General features: G+C 41.0%; 1 protein-coding gene across 1 annotated transcript; it reads left to right on the top strand.

The window, feature by feature from the left end:
• Window positions 1-10,249: 10,249 nt before the first annotated feature.
• On the top strand, window positions 10,250-11,747 carry LOC121983091 (zinc finger protein ZAT4-like). Its single transcript, XM_042536069.1, has one exon. It carries the CDS (start codon window positions 10,486-10,488, stop codon window positions 11,521-11,523), a length of 1,038 nt encoding a protein of 345 aa, XP_042392003.1. The 5' UTR covers window positions 10,250-10,485; the 3' UTR covers window positions 11,524-11,747.
• The last annotated feature ends 3,791 nt before the right edge of the window (window positions 11,748-15,538 follow it).

Below are 15,538 nucleotides of genomic sequence, written 5' to 3'. Positions count from 1 at the left end.
AAGACTCTAAGTCTACGAGTGGATATGTATTCACTCTGGGAAGTGTAGCTATTTCCTGAAATTTCTAAGCAAACCGTAATAACTAGATCTACGATGGAATCTGAGTTTATAGCTCTTGACAAATGTGGTAAAGAGGTTGAATGATTACGACAATTCTTAGAAGATATTCCACGATGATCGAAATATGTGCCGATAATTTACATACATTGCGACAATCAATCAGTGATTGGTCGGGCACAGAGCTATCCATATAATGGTAAGTCTAGACATATATGTCGTAGACATAATACTATTAGACAACTACTCTCAATGGGAGTTATCACTATTGACTATGTGAGGTCAAAGGATAACCTAGCGGATTCGCTAACTAAAGAATTAAATCGAGAGTTAGTTGTAAGCTTATCATGAGGAATGAGCTTGATGTTGTTGTCAGCGATCAGTGCAGAGGACACCCAACCTATGCTGACTAGAGATCCCAAGAACTAGGTTCAAAGGAATAACTAATCTACACTGACTAGACACACTGTGGGGGATAGCCCAATAAAGTAATGACTAGACTAGGGTAAGCCGATGGACTTTTAATGATCAAGAAGAGTATATGGTAACTCTTGAGGGATCACCTATGTGAGAAAGAAGTGGGGTCACTTCTAAGAGAATTAGAGGCACAAATCTTAAAGCTTCTCACAGAACCAGACATGTTCATGGCCAAGAACGAACACACTCATGAGAATAGAGTTGCATCAGGGAGAGTCTTGGGTGAGATTTGTCACTGCTTACACGGACGACCGTATAGTTCAAGGACATCGTGTCTATTATCAGCTAGTAAGCAACCAAATCTTCATAAGGGAAGGTTCAAGGATAAAACTTACCTATCCTATACTTGACTCAACTGCTGAATGCTATCACATACCCTATCTCCATTCATGTGGGGAATTGTTGAATATGTGTGAATGGAGAAGATGTAGAAGAGGATAGAATCTCCATAGTGAATGGGACTTTAGTCCCACATTGGAAGTTTCAAGGTATGTTGGTTAGTTTATATTGATTCACATGCATTGAGGATGTGAACAAATGCATGGGAAGAGGCTCTCTCTCACGCAGGGGGTGCAAATCCAGGGTCTGGATTGCACTGAATCATGTTGACTCGTGTGCAGCCACAACCTGCACGCGCTGAATGTCGGACCGATCGGGGTAAAATTTGCCCAAGTGGAACAATCAACATTTTACCACGTAAATATTTTTGCCTCCGTGTAACGAATACATTAAATTCAAGATTAATCCATAATCAAATTGGTCGAGTGATAATGAGTGAAACGTTGGGTGTTTCATTGCTCGGCGAGTAATGGTCATTAATCGATCATTAACGCTATCGTTGATCTGAGCTCCTATATAAGGAGGCTACGATCATAGGCAGAAAATACACAGAAAAAAACATAAGCAGAAGCTCTCCACCTTTGTTCCCTCCTCCTCTGTCGTGCAACTCCTGCTCGGTGGAGAGCTCATGATAGGAATCGAGTGTCACTCAGTTCACCGTGACCACTAGTGCTTGGTGGGAATCACAGTCAGTCGTTGTATCCTGGGAAATAGACGACCCTAGTAAGCCTCGAAGCATAGCCAGAGGTGGACAAATCTGTTTCAAGAAAACTGCGTCAATCGTAGACCTCAGTCTGCAGCTCAAAACTCGACCGACCACTTGGCAAACTTGTCACTCTGCAACACAGTTCTGTCACTCTACAACATAGATCTGCCCGCTCTGTCGCTTTGCCCCTCTACAATACAGATCTGGCCGCTTTGTCGCTCTGCCCCTCTGCAACATAGATTTGTCGCTCTGTAGTACAGATCTGCCCGCTTTGTCACTTTGCAATACAGATCTGCTCGTTTTGTCGCTCTACAACACAAATCTGCCTGCTCTATCACTCTGCCGCTTTATAACATAGATCTGTCGCTCTACAACACATATCTGCCCACTCTGTCACTCTACAACACAAATCTGCTCGCTCTGCAACACAGATCTTCTCGCTCTATCTCTCTACAACACAGATATGCTCGCTCTGTCGCTCTACAACACAGATCTACTCGCTTTGTCGCTCTGCAACACAGACCTGCCCACTCTATCATTCTGCCGCTCTGCAACGCAGATCTGCTAGACCTGTCGCCTTGCAACACAGACTTGCTGTTCAGTCGACCTGCCCGCTCGGCAATACAGACCTACTACTCGCCTGATCAACCCGCTTGACGACTCAGTCCCCTCTTCAGCACGTAACAGAAACCAGCCCCTGCTGGCAGCTTGAGATTATCCGCTCAGGTCATTTCGATTGTAAGTTTAATTTAATTCAGTGAAGTTTAAATTCAACTAATACCCCGTAAATCTCCGACAACTTCTCCCAATTGGGAGAAGAAGAAGGTGGCTGCTCCGACGATGAATGGAGATGGTGTCCCGAATCCAGATGGCTCGTGCCCCCACCCCTGTTGTGCGCTAATCATGGGAAAAGAAGAGAAGGTTTCCTCTCCCTGTTGGGAGAGGAATAGAGGATGGTGGAGCTTGACTCCGTTCGACGACTATGGCAAGGATAAGGAGGCCGCTGGCCGTTTGTGTGAGGCAAAGAGGAAGAAGGGCATGAGTGAGATTGATGGTCAGTTTAAACTTGGAGAGAAAAAGCAAAACTAAGGAAAAGTTTTAGCAGTGTAAACTTTTCAGATGGGACAGAAATGTAATCCATCAATGGATAGTTTTAGAGCAAAAATGGATCACCTCATGGAAGAAAAAATGATGCATGTACCCTTTTTCATTCACAAAATTACACTATATACTAAAAAAATAATGTATGTATCATTTTTAACTCACAAAATTAAACCATGTACCTAAAAAATGATGCATGCACCTTTTTGATATACAAAATTACATCGCATATATCCATCTTCCTCTATAAAGATAAACAAGCATATAAAGGAAGGAATATCATTACCCTTTCTCTTCTCTTCCTCCCAAGATAATTTCCACCATATATTCTTTTTCCTTCCTCATCCGCAGTTTGGAGCAAACAAAGCCTGAGTCACGATGTGAGGAGAGGAAAATAGGGATTTGATCTTTGATCATGCCCTATTTTTTTTTAATCTCATACGCTATTCAACCGCTTCTAAAGGTGGCCAATAGAGAAGTTTATGTAACCACTTTAAAAAATATACCAATTGAAGCAATTTTAGAAGTGGTTATCTATGATCAATTCTATTTATTCGATTTTTTACAATCGCTTTGTCAACCACTGCTAATTTTTTGGTCTTGATATTCATTTTTTTTTTGTAGTGAGGAACAAATGTTTCCTCATAATCCATGTCATACTCTTGAGAATAACCTTTAGCAACAAGACAAGTTTTGTATCATTCAATAGATCTATTAGATTTAGTTTTAATCTTATATACCCAATGAGAATCAATAATGTGTTTTCTTGGTGGCAACAGTACCAAATCTCATATATGAGTCTGATGCAAAGTAGTTAGTTTCTTAGTCATAGCATTCTGTCAAAGTAGGTTACAAACAACTTCTCTATAGGATACAAGGTCAGAAAGACAATGAACAGATGCAACAAATGAAGTAAAAGAACGAGAATAATAAAAATAAGCAAAATCTGGTAGTTTAGTAGACTTACGAACACGAGTGGATTGACAACGGTGGAGAGAAGGATCATCCACAATCTCAGGAGATGATTGGGTAGTGGTAGAAGGAGGAGCATGTGGAACGGATATCTCAGGAACCAAAGTACCAGATTCAGTTGAGATATCAATAGAAACTATGGGTGAAGCTTCCTCAGTGTTGATATTGAAAGGATTAATGCAAAGAAGATCTACTTTGTCATATTATGCGAACTAGCCGGAATAAAAAAAGAATAGAAACACAACATGATGAGAGACATATAATTTTTGACTAACGGGATTAAAGCAACAATATCCTTTTTTACTAACACCATAACCCAAAAGACACAAAGAGCATACTGAGGGGCTAACTTATTATGCTTGGCATGTAGACAAAGGATGGAGTAAGTATAACCAAAGACACGCAAAGAGGAATAGACAGGAGCATGCCCATACAATTTTTTAAAAGGTAATAGGCCTGGATTGTATGAGATTGGAATTCTATTAATCATGTGAGAAGCAGTAAGAAATGCTTCCCCCTAAAAGACACGAAGAACACCGGCAAACAATAAAAATGAATGGAATATTTCAACAAGATCCATATATTTTCGTTTAGTCACACCATTCTATTCAAGAGTATTTGTACACGAGATTTGATGAATAGTACCATCAGAAGGAAATAAATGTGAAAAATGATTCAAAGTGTATTCACTTCCCAAATCATAATGAAAATACTTTACAACACTAGAATATTGAGTTTTCATAAGAGTTCTAAGGTTGTTGAAAATGGTAAGATAATCAAATATATGTTTTATAAGATAGATCCAAGAGTATTGAGTGCAATCATTAATAATTAAAATATAATGTAATGACCCGACCCTTTGGCCTCTTGGGCGGCCCTTGTGGCAGCCCAACTAGTGGCCCTTATGTCGTCGGCCCATTTGGCGACCTCTCATGTCGTCGACCGACGACCCTTTGGTCGTGTCGTTACTCACTAGGACTTTCCACCCCTGGTTGCCTCCCAGTTGAACTCTAAACCTCCAGGGCTTAAGTACTAAGGTTTATGAATCCTGGCAACCAAGTGAGATCATCTCACTTGGTTGCGAGGATTCATAATTAGCCCGGAGGTCTAGAGTTCGAATCTGGAGGCAAACCACCGGCGGGTGGAAAGTCCTAGTGAGTAACGACCAGGTCGGTCGACATGAGAGGTCGCCAACGGGCCGACGACATAAGGGTCGGGTCATTACAATAAAAAGGCGCCTTTTTATTGTAACGACCCGACCCTTTGGCCTCTTGGGCGACCCTTGTGGTGACCCAACTGGCGGCCCTTATGTCGTCGGCCCATTTGGCGACCTCTCATGTCGTCGACCGACGACCCTTTGGTCGTGTCGTTACTCACTAGGACTTTCCACCCCTGGCAGTGGATTTTTGCCTCCCCCAGGATTCGAACTCTAAACCTCCAGGCTTAAGTATTAGAGTTTATGAATCCTGGTAACCAAGTGAGATGATCTCACTTGGTTACCAGGATTCATAAACTCTAGTACTTAAGCCTGGAGGTCTAGAGTTCGAATCCTGGGGGAGACAAAAATTCACTGCCAGGGGTGGAAAGTCCTAGTGAGTAACAGCACGACCGACGGTCGATGGTCGACGACCCGAGGGTCGCCAAATGGGCCGCCAAATGAGCCGCCAAAAGGGTCGGGTCGTTACAATAAAAGGCGCCTTTTTATTGTAACGACCCGGCCCTTTGGCCTCTTGGGCGGCCCTTGTGGCGGCCCAACTGGCGGCCCTTATGTCGTCGGCCCATTTAGTCTCTTGTAACGACCCGACCCTTTGGCCTCTTGGGCGACCCTTGTGGCGACCCAACTGGCGGCCCTTATGTCGTCGGCCCATTTGACGACCTTTCATGTCGTCGACCGACGACCCTTTGGCCGTGCCGTTACTTGATCTCACTTGGTTACCAGGATTCATAAACTCTAATACTTAAGCCTGGAGGTTTAGAGTTCGAATCCCGGGGGAGGCAAAAATCCACTGCCAGGGGTGGAAAGTCCTAGTGAGTAACGGCACGGCCAAAGGATTGTCGGTCGACGACATGAGAGGTCGCCAAATGGGCCGACGACATAAGGGCCGCCAGTTAGGCCGCCACAAGGGCCGCCCAAGAGGCCAAAGGGCCGGGTCGTTACATATAATACCTTGGCCTTCCCTTTTGTAGGAATAGGAGAAGATCTCCCTACATCAGAATGAATAAGATTAAATGAAGTATAAGAAAAAAAAAGACTTTTAAAAATGGTAAAGTAAAAAAATTTGACTAATTTACAACTACTACAATAAAAAATATCAAAACTTTTTAAATATCCTCATACTCCTATAGAAACTAAAAACTACAAATGAGATGCTAAAACATGGTCTAAATGAGAGTGCCATAAATAAAAATTAGAAGATGAATGACTCAAATGAAAAGATGATAAATCCATACTCAAAGCTACAACTTCTAATACTTTGAGTTGATCCAAACATAGAGTCCATCTTGCTTATATCCTGTCCCAACCAGCCTCCAAGATCACAGGTTCTGAACATAATAATTGGATGAAGAAAAAGAGACTAAGTATTCAGACTCACATAATTGACTAACAGAAATAAGATTTAAAGTAAGACTCAGAATATAATAAATATCAGTAAAAGAAAAACAAGATGTAACAATTGAACCAACATCTACTTATGACAAAGGAGTACCATCAGCAGTCACAATAGATATAGATGAACTGGGAGAAAGAGAAACAAAAGATGATAAATTAAATGACATATGATGGGAGACATCAGAGTCTAAAATCCATAAAGATAAAGATATACCTTAAATATCAGACAATGACAAACCTATATGAGAGGAAATTGATATGACAAAGGGATGTGAAGAAATGAACTATTGAAACTGCTCCAATATATATGGATTATATTTCCATGAAGCATTTGTACGACCAAGCATGGTGACAAAACGAATAATGCTCAGAATAACCAAATTGTACAAATTCACATCTGTACGATTTATAAAAACTTGTGTTAGGATGACCCATGGTTACACGAAGAATCTAAGGCAAAAAAAGGATATTGGCGTATAAATCAATAGCAAGGGCGTTGGTGCCAAAATCAGTAGAAAAAGATATCGGTGCAAAAATCGACAACACAGGGAGTTGATACCGAAATCTAAATCGGCAGCATAAAGCGTTAGTACCAAAATCAACATAAAAGGGCATCGACGTTGAAATCGGCAAAAAAAAGATGACATCAAAATCAACAGTAGTAGTAGGAGATGACAACAACAATAAGAAGTAATAACAAGGGCGGTAGAAAAATTAGGTCAGAGAAGAAGAACCACTCTGATACCATGTAGAAATTAAAAAGAGGAAAAAGCTAGCTATATTATTAAATCCAAAAAGAATGTTAGAAATACAAAGTATAAAGCCTTATATAGCTAAGTTAAGAAACCCTAAATCCTAAATAGAAAAGGAAAAAAAAGACTAAATTACCCTAAAAACTATAAATAAATACAACAACAACAACCACCACCAAGCTTTATCCCACTAGGTGGGGTCGGCTATATGGATCCTTTTACGTCATTGAGCTCTATCTCCAACTATATCATCATCTATATTTAAATAAAGTTTATCTTGTTTTATCATTGCTAACCAAGTCTTTTTTTGTCTTCCTCTTCTTCGTTTGATATATGTGTTTATCATAGTTTCACATCACCTAATTGAAGCATTTATGGTTGTCTAAGTACATGCCTGTACTATCTTAAATGTGTCTCTCAGAGTTTTCCCTCAATAAACGCAACTCTGACTTTCTCTCTAATTCTCTCATATGTCCACACATCCACTTTAACATTCTCATCTCTGCAACTCTCATCTTTTGCTCATGTGTTCGAGTCATAGCCCAACATTCAATTCCATATAACATATCAGGTTTAACTGTGGTTTTGTAAAAATTTTCTTTAAGTTTTAGAGGTATTTTACAGTCACATAAAACACTCGACGCTCTCCTACATTTTAACCTTCCTGCTTGTATTGTATGTAAGATATCTCTCTCGATCCTTTCATCATTTTACAAAAATGATCCTAAATATCTCAACCTCTCGGCTCTAGGTAACTTGTCGTCTCCTATCTTAACAATTATCTTATTATACCTAATATTGCTAAAGTTAAATTCCATATATTCTATTTTTATTCTACTAAGCCTAAAACTTTTTCCTTCCAATGTTTCGTGTTAAGATTCTAGTTTAGTATTTACTCTTTCACATATTCCATCTACCAGAATAATATCATCTGCAAATAACATGCACCACGGTACTATATCTTGAATATGTGTAGTGAGGTCATCCATAATTAGTATAAAAAGATAGGGACTTAGAGATGATCCTTGACGTAACCCTATCTTTATTTAAAATTCTTCAGTTACTCCGACTGAAGTCTTTACTCTAGTCGTTACATCCTCATACATATTTTTAATTAATTCAATATATGTTACACTAACACCTCTCTTTTCTAGAATTCTCTATAAAAGCTATAAACAAATAAATATATATAATCTACTAGGCACATGACATCTCTGGTGTAATGGTCAGAGATCAATTTCTAGAAACTGATGACCTATGATCACTCCACCATGCGCCTAACACCTGTGTACCTGTATTTACCTCCCTCCATATCCGTGAGATCAGTATTAGGGGGATCGTTAAGGTAGCGGATCTACTTTATTATATAAGTATTTTATTTGTAATCAACATTGATCAATATTATATTATAGTAGCACTGTGATTCTGATCAACACTTCAATTTTGATCAACACTAATAAATTGTATTGTATTATAGTAAAAGGTGATTACGCTCACCCCAAACATCCTTTACAACTCATCCCCAAGTTATGTGAAAAAAGGTAAATCACATAATCAACTTATGGCTGGCCACTAAGTGAGTAGGGGTGGGAAGAGTTTTTTCCAAGGGCATGCGTTTGTCGAGATTTGATCTCTACCTCATTATAGTAAGTCTGTCACTCTATAACCAACTAGACACTACCATGGGAACAAATAAATTGTATTATAGTAATTATAATTCATAGTTGCTATATAATATGAACGATTTATCTTCGATTAACATTAGTTAATATTATATTATAAGAGCACTCCGATTCGGATTAATATTAATAACGCTCTATTATAATAATTATAGTTAATAACTCTTATAATATGAAGACTTCATGTTTGCTCAACATTGGCCAACATAAGCTAATATCATGTTATAATAATTACGTCCCTTATGTGTTAGTCACTATTCCAAAAGCTAATAGCCGTCCGTGATTTACCTTCTCCGTGTTGATCTTGGGATGGGTTGGCAGGGGCGCCGGGGACAAACGTATTCACCTTTTACCACAATGTTATAATAATTACGAATTATAATTACTATAATATAAATAATTTATTTATGATCAATATTAATAAATATTATATTGTCATAATTATGAAATGTTATAATTGTATAATTGTAATAGCTATGGAAATATAACTGCACAATCATAGCTATGTAGTTTTGTAAAAGTTATATCATCCGTTGTCAAAAACGAAAGACAATTCCAGAAGGTGGGATGGATGAGTTGGAATATCCTTTTAAAAACAAATGGAAAGGAATGCCCTTTGACTATTCCAATAAAAAAAAACACAAATATTCTTCAATTATTTCAATAAAAATATTCCATTTCGTAGTGGAATCCTCCTATACTAACCAGCATGACAATTAATCAGTTGGAAATATCTGTCCTAAGTTCGTTACGAAATATCTTTTATGACAATAGTCATTTGCAGTGATTGATATTATTGCATATGCACTTTAGATTTTAGAAATTATTAAAATAAAATAAAATCAGTTACATATGCGCCTATATTTAAAGGGATCATATGGCATAACTCGTATACTTAAATAAATTATGAGAAGACCATTTTGTACACCTTTCAATAAATATAGACAACATACTAAATAAACACAACAAATTACACTGCTAAATTGAGAACAAGCAACATGGGTTAATTACAAATACTTCAACATCAATTTGATTCTTTGTACGAATTTGTAAATAGATCTCACAGCTCACAGCATAGAAGCAAGAACATTGCAGCTGTATGAGTAGCTGCTGAGCACAACGAACTGTTTGTGGCAAAGGTATTTAGGAAAATTAAAAAACTCGGGCATGATTGAGAAGAATGTGTATCAAAAATAATATATATGAAAAATGTTCTTTCCAAATCTAATATCCATAATATATTAAGAAGTTGGATAAGTAAATAAATAAGCTTAACACTAGAACCTCCCAAATTTTGTCTGAGCCCCAGCAACGTCGTCCCAGAATCAGGCTTCTTGGCCTGGCCCATTAACAGCCCGGTCCGTGGTTGTCATTAATAGAAAAGAGAGAAAAATTAAAAATTAAAAAGAAAGAAATTGGAGATTATTCAAATGAAATTGCAGTGGTATCGTCGACCTATCGGCTCCGCAGTCGTGAGCCTAATAATGCGGCAAAATAATTGCATCTCGCTGGAGCAAATGCCATGCACTTGTCATTAACATATAGCAGCTACCCAGCACTATTGTCGGAGAGTTTGTTACAAACTCATGATGATAAGCTTTAGATCCAGATAGCTAAGCTCTGATTAACATCTTTTAATAGCTTACGCTTCGATATATTTCTTTTTAGTGGATTTCGTCTGATTTACTGGAAGAAAAACAAAATAGAAGAATTGTCCTGGAAGTTATTAAATTTGGTGTGTTTGTGGGCGATCGAGTGGCTTATGCCAAGGAAACAGTCGGATTGAGTTCCATGGAGCGCTACAGCTGCAACCGCTGCTTCCGCCGGTTCAACAACGGCCGCGCCCTCGGCGGTCACATGCGCTCCCACGCGGTCTCCGCCCTCGCCGCCGCTGCTCCCCTGGTTCAGGGAGATTGCTCTGCCTCCGCCTCGTCGAGTCAGGCGCTAGAAGCAGAGGCGGAGGAGGGCAAGGAGACGGCCGCCTCCGCCTCCTACGGCTTGAGGACGAATCCCAGGAAGAGCTTCCGGCTCGTGGACCCCGAGTTCTCTTCGACCTTACCTGCGCTCGAGCCGGCCGGTTCGAGCGTCGTCGTCCAGGACCGGGAAAGCGACACGGAGTCTACCCGAGCAGACGGCAGCCAGGGAAAGCGGTCTCGCGCCTCCCCGGCGGAGGCGGAGCCGGCGAGTTCGGTGTCGGACGTGACCCCCGCGGAAGACGTCGCCCTCTGCTTAATGATGCTCTCCCGCGATTCTTCTTGGGGCGTCGCCGGGGAGGCCCACCTTTCCGATGGATCCAATGAGGACGAGGAAGAAGAGGAGGTGGAGCGTGGGCAAGTTACTCGATCGCCGGCAACTCCGACGCCGCGGAAGGGAAGGACCCGGTACCAGTGCGGCGCGTGCAAGAGAGTCTTCCGCTCGTACCAAGCCCTCGGTGGCCACCGGGCGAGTCACAAGAAGAACAATGGGTGCGTCTCCGCCGCCGAGCCCGGCCAGATCTTTGGCGAGGTGGACTCCGCCGACGCCAATGCCGGGGCGAAGCTTCACGAGTGCCCGTTCTGCTTCAGAGTCTTCAGCTCCGGACAAGCTCTCGGAGGCCACAAAAGGGCCCACTTCAGCTCTTCCTCCTCCATTGCGGTCACCCGCGGCACGCCTGTGTCTGTCACTCTCTATCCGCCGCCACGCTCTCGACCGGGCACGTCACCTGTCGCCGGCTCCGCCACCAAGCCTGCAAACAGCATCAGCCTCTTCGACCTCAACTTGCCGGCGATGGCGGACGACGAGGTGGAACTGTCAGCCGTCTCGGATATGGATTGCGTTGCCGACCCATGAGCATCACTTCCAACTTTTCAAGGTAACAAATTGAAGGGCAAAGAACCCAAAACAACCTAAAAAAACAGAAGTTTTCGTTCAAACAATGATGAAGCTAAAATTTTTATTTCTTTCTTTCAGTTGGATAAATTGGCGATTATATTTGTGTGTTTCTGAACCCGCTCGCTTCTCTTTTGCTTTAGCTAAATCAGTTGCATTTTTATTATTGCTGTTGTTGTTCGAGCTACAATTGCAGCTGTCTGCATCAGCTAATCAAGAACAGAGTAGGTCATCTCCATCTCAATGAGGCATCTTCCTCTTCCAATTTGTTTCTGCAAGTTACTACTGTTCCCAGCTCTTCTTACTAAATGTGCTCTGTCTCATTCTAATCCAACTATTTTAAGCTTTTTATATTCTTTATATAATCTTTAGGCTGAGAGCGAGAGAGATGGATGGGGAAGCAGGACAGAGCTGAGCAGAGTAGAATCGCTGCTTTTTGCTGCAGCTTTTGTTCCTTCTCTACTGCATCACCCACCTGGAAAACTCCCTGTTGCACTGTTTCTTGATCTTTTCTTCACTTTTTTGTTTTTCCCCTCGCTCTCTCTGCTACGCTAGTGTTTAGCGCTTTCTTCTTTCACATTGAGCCGCTCCACTTCCCTTCCCTGACCCTCTGACCTGAAAGTCACTGTTCCATTAATCGACATGTTAGACTAAGCACGTTCGTGCGAAGGCTCCTGCGTCGCAGTTGAGTTCCCTCTCGGCGTGCGTGGCTATTAATTGGCATCGCTTTGGAATCATCGCGCATTACTTGCCCGTCCAGCTGCCGCACGACCTTACCGGCGACGTCAGATGCACCGCGAACGGCCGTGATCGATCCCACCGTGCTCTCTCTTCGTTGTCATCTAGCAGTCGAGTTACAGTTAGGCCGTCGCATCGTACTGGACCCTATTAAATCCTGAGACTTTTTTCAATTCGAACAACATTTATCGAGTTTCCTTTTTCTAATTCAGTCGCTTCCACTCTTTCACAGAGCACATTTTGGACAGCTGATCATTGAGTAAACTCTCATTAGTATAGTGAAATATTGTCAAAACTCAAATTGTAAATATGTACAGTAGTGCTCACATGGTAGGGAGGCCTTTGGTGGTTGTCAGTTGCTCGATGCTCATGCACACGTTTTCTTGTCTTTCAATATAAGCATCCAAAGGCTCTAATCAATGGGGGTGTAATGTTGAAGGGGGGTTATAAAAGGTGCAAATATTGCGGGGTAAGGAATAAAGTAGGAAGCAAAGAACAATTACATACATCACGAGATGGGCAGGTCTTGTGATAATGAGTTGGTTGTTGTCGGCTTGGATCAAAAGGGAACAAAGAGAGCGTTGGGTGTGGGGTTGTGAGCTTTCTCTACTAACCAAGTAACCATTGAGCTAAGTTACCAATTGATAGCACTGAGGGGGAATCTGGAGATCACTGACACAATGAAGGATTTCTTATACTTGGGGGGTTTTGGAGTCTGATAGTAGCCCTACTATCCCAACTAAAATTTAACTGCTCCAACAATGAAAGAGATGAAACAATTATACATGGCACGTACCACATCCATTAGTAGCAGTTAGTAGTTGGTCAGAATGATTGGAGTTTGTCCTCAAGGTCACACTATCACCAGTGGAGCCTATTCTGTAAATGAGACTGCTATTAGCCACATTTCAAAAAAGAACAACAATATTTCCTACATTTTATAACCGATTGTTGACTATCAAAGTGAAACTACAGTGTGTATTGAAAAGAAAGGTTGGATGATGAATTACTTTCATTGACAAGAGCATTGATCTAGGTTTGCTTTATGCTTTACAACTTGGACAATAGATCTTTCGATGTACTATTTGGGTTGGAGAGATTCATCCAGCTTTTGCTCATTAGATAAGATGTCGATGACTGGTTTTATTGAAGCACATTAGATTGGGATGAGCTCGAAATGGTGGAAGTTTATCAACCTTAACATCATCTCCACTCTGATAAAGACCAACCATGATCAGCTCACTGTAGTAGCATTAGGTCTTCAATCTCAAATTCAACAGTAGAGAAATAAAAACAAAAAACACATGGACCTCAAGTTGTTGCTAGTCTATTTTGGATCAACTGTATGACTGTTTATAGGGCAATGAAAACGACTTGCATTGTGCATATAAATGAAAGCAGTTCTTCCTTTTGTAGAAGAAAGCGGGCTTCTGCTGACCCTTCCAAAGCTGTGACCAAACAAACTAGAGAACAGTAACCTCTCTCAGCTGCTATTAAAATACAGGAAGCATCTACTGACCATCTGCGAAGCTCTACATATTTAATCATTGCCAGTGGAAGCTAGCACAACTTGCAAAGCTTTAACTAATTGCAGTCATGATCTGCCTTTTGTGAGTCAAACACTTGCACCAAATGCTCATTCAGGGAAAGGTTAGCCAGAGATTTGAGATGTACTGTGATAGTTTAAGTTTCATGAACCAGACATGCCACTAACTTAGTGATGTACCTACAAGGTGGAACTACTACAGTTGGGATGTAGCAGGCCATACCCAAGTAAGATGCATAAAACATAAAGAGATGGTATTTAAGTTTGTTACTTTCTTTTAGAGCTTTAGGTAGCCATAGAGTGGATACAAACTTGCTACTGAGTCACAATTTACACTTCCCTGGCCCCCCTCTCTTCGAGGCTGGATCTTTTCTTCTTCGTTCGTCATGGTTTTTACTTATTTAGTGTCTCTTATGATGCTTGTTGCCTAATTACCGGTTGGCATTATGTTAATCATAGTTGGTCAAAGCTAGAAGAAACCCATTAAGGTAGCAGCTACACTGATGAAACTAGAGAAAGAGGTGTAGTATTCAATTAGTAATGGATTTTACTATTTATCAGTATTGTAGGAATTATTTGTTAGTGATATTTCTCTTTTGATTCCTTGGAAGTGCAAATATGTTGTATGTTCTTGGTCTTGTTAAAAGATGACATTGTTAAGGGTAAAGAAGGGATGTGATGTAGAAATTTTCTTGTACATAGCGAGAGTCTTAGGCATGCTTAGATGTTAAGAGGAGTCCCGCTTAACTACCACAGTTTTTTTTGGTCAGATTTGGCCCACTCCATTTTTGGGCTCACATGGCATCAAAGCCAATAAGATGATAATTTTCGATAGCATATATTGAAAATTCTCAAGCAATTGAGGGAAGATTTTGTCCAAAGTGAAGGCCAAATGGTAATACTAGATAAAAGAATTGGAAATCATTTGACAAGTTAGTGAGGCATGGATGAAGACAATCAAATCAAGGGTTATTCTCCTCTCCATTGCATGTACTACTAGCTTTTGATTTTTACGCTGAAATGCATATATATGGGAACCGAATACTCTTAAGTCTTATTTGATAGAAATTTAGTACTAGCAAATTTTCTAGATATCTCAATTTTCTTCTATGATAGAGCTATAGGTAGGGTGACGATACGCAATCTATTTGGAAAATTCAACATTTGTGATAAAAAAAAATTCTTGCACATTTAAGTATTTTTATGCTTAAATACTTAGATGCATCATACGGATGTATTGCGTGGGATAAGAAGGAATAAGAGGAGGCATGAGCATTTTGATCTTTTTCACATGTGGAGGGTTTTGGTATCTATGAGGCACTATTCATCACGTTAAAGAGGGGGGCTTCTTTGGGTAGTTTCTTCTGCCGCCACCAACTGGGTCAGCCACGCCGTCCGTCGTACACCAGTCACCTCCCACGTCGCCTCCGACGTCCACTCCAACAGCCTCCTCCTCTTCCCTCTCGGGCCATCACCGCCTCACGGAAACATCACCGGACTCGTGTCGTCACCGTTGCTTAGCATGCGGAGCCGCTTTCTCCATCTCCAAGCTGAAGTCGGCACCGCCTTCGTCGCCAGCCACACCTCCTTCCTCTCCCCTCTCGTTGCTTCATCCGGAGGGCCTCTTTCCTGAGCTTGCAAGAGGCCTTGAGAGGTTTCGCCGCCACCACAGCCTCTCACGCATGCCAACAA

The sequence above is a fragment of the Zingiber officinale genome, chromosome 5A, assembly GCF_018446385.1.
Source record: "Zingiber officinale cultivar Zhangliang chromosome 5A, Zo_v1.1, whole genome shotgun sequence".
NCBI lineage: Eukaryota > Viridiplantae > Streptophyta > Magnoliopsida > Zingiberales > Zingiberaceae > Zingiber > Zingiber officinale.
The sequence above is the reverse complement of the archived record's forward strand: the minus strand, read 5'-3'. Positions and strand labels throughout refer to the sequence as shown.

Coding starts and splice junctions, on each gene's coding strand:
- LOC121983091 (XM_042536069.1), top strand. CDS start 10,486: ATGGAGCGCTACAGCTGCAACCGCTGCTTCCGCCGGTTCAACAACGGC.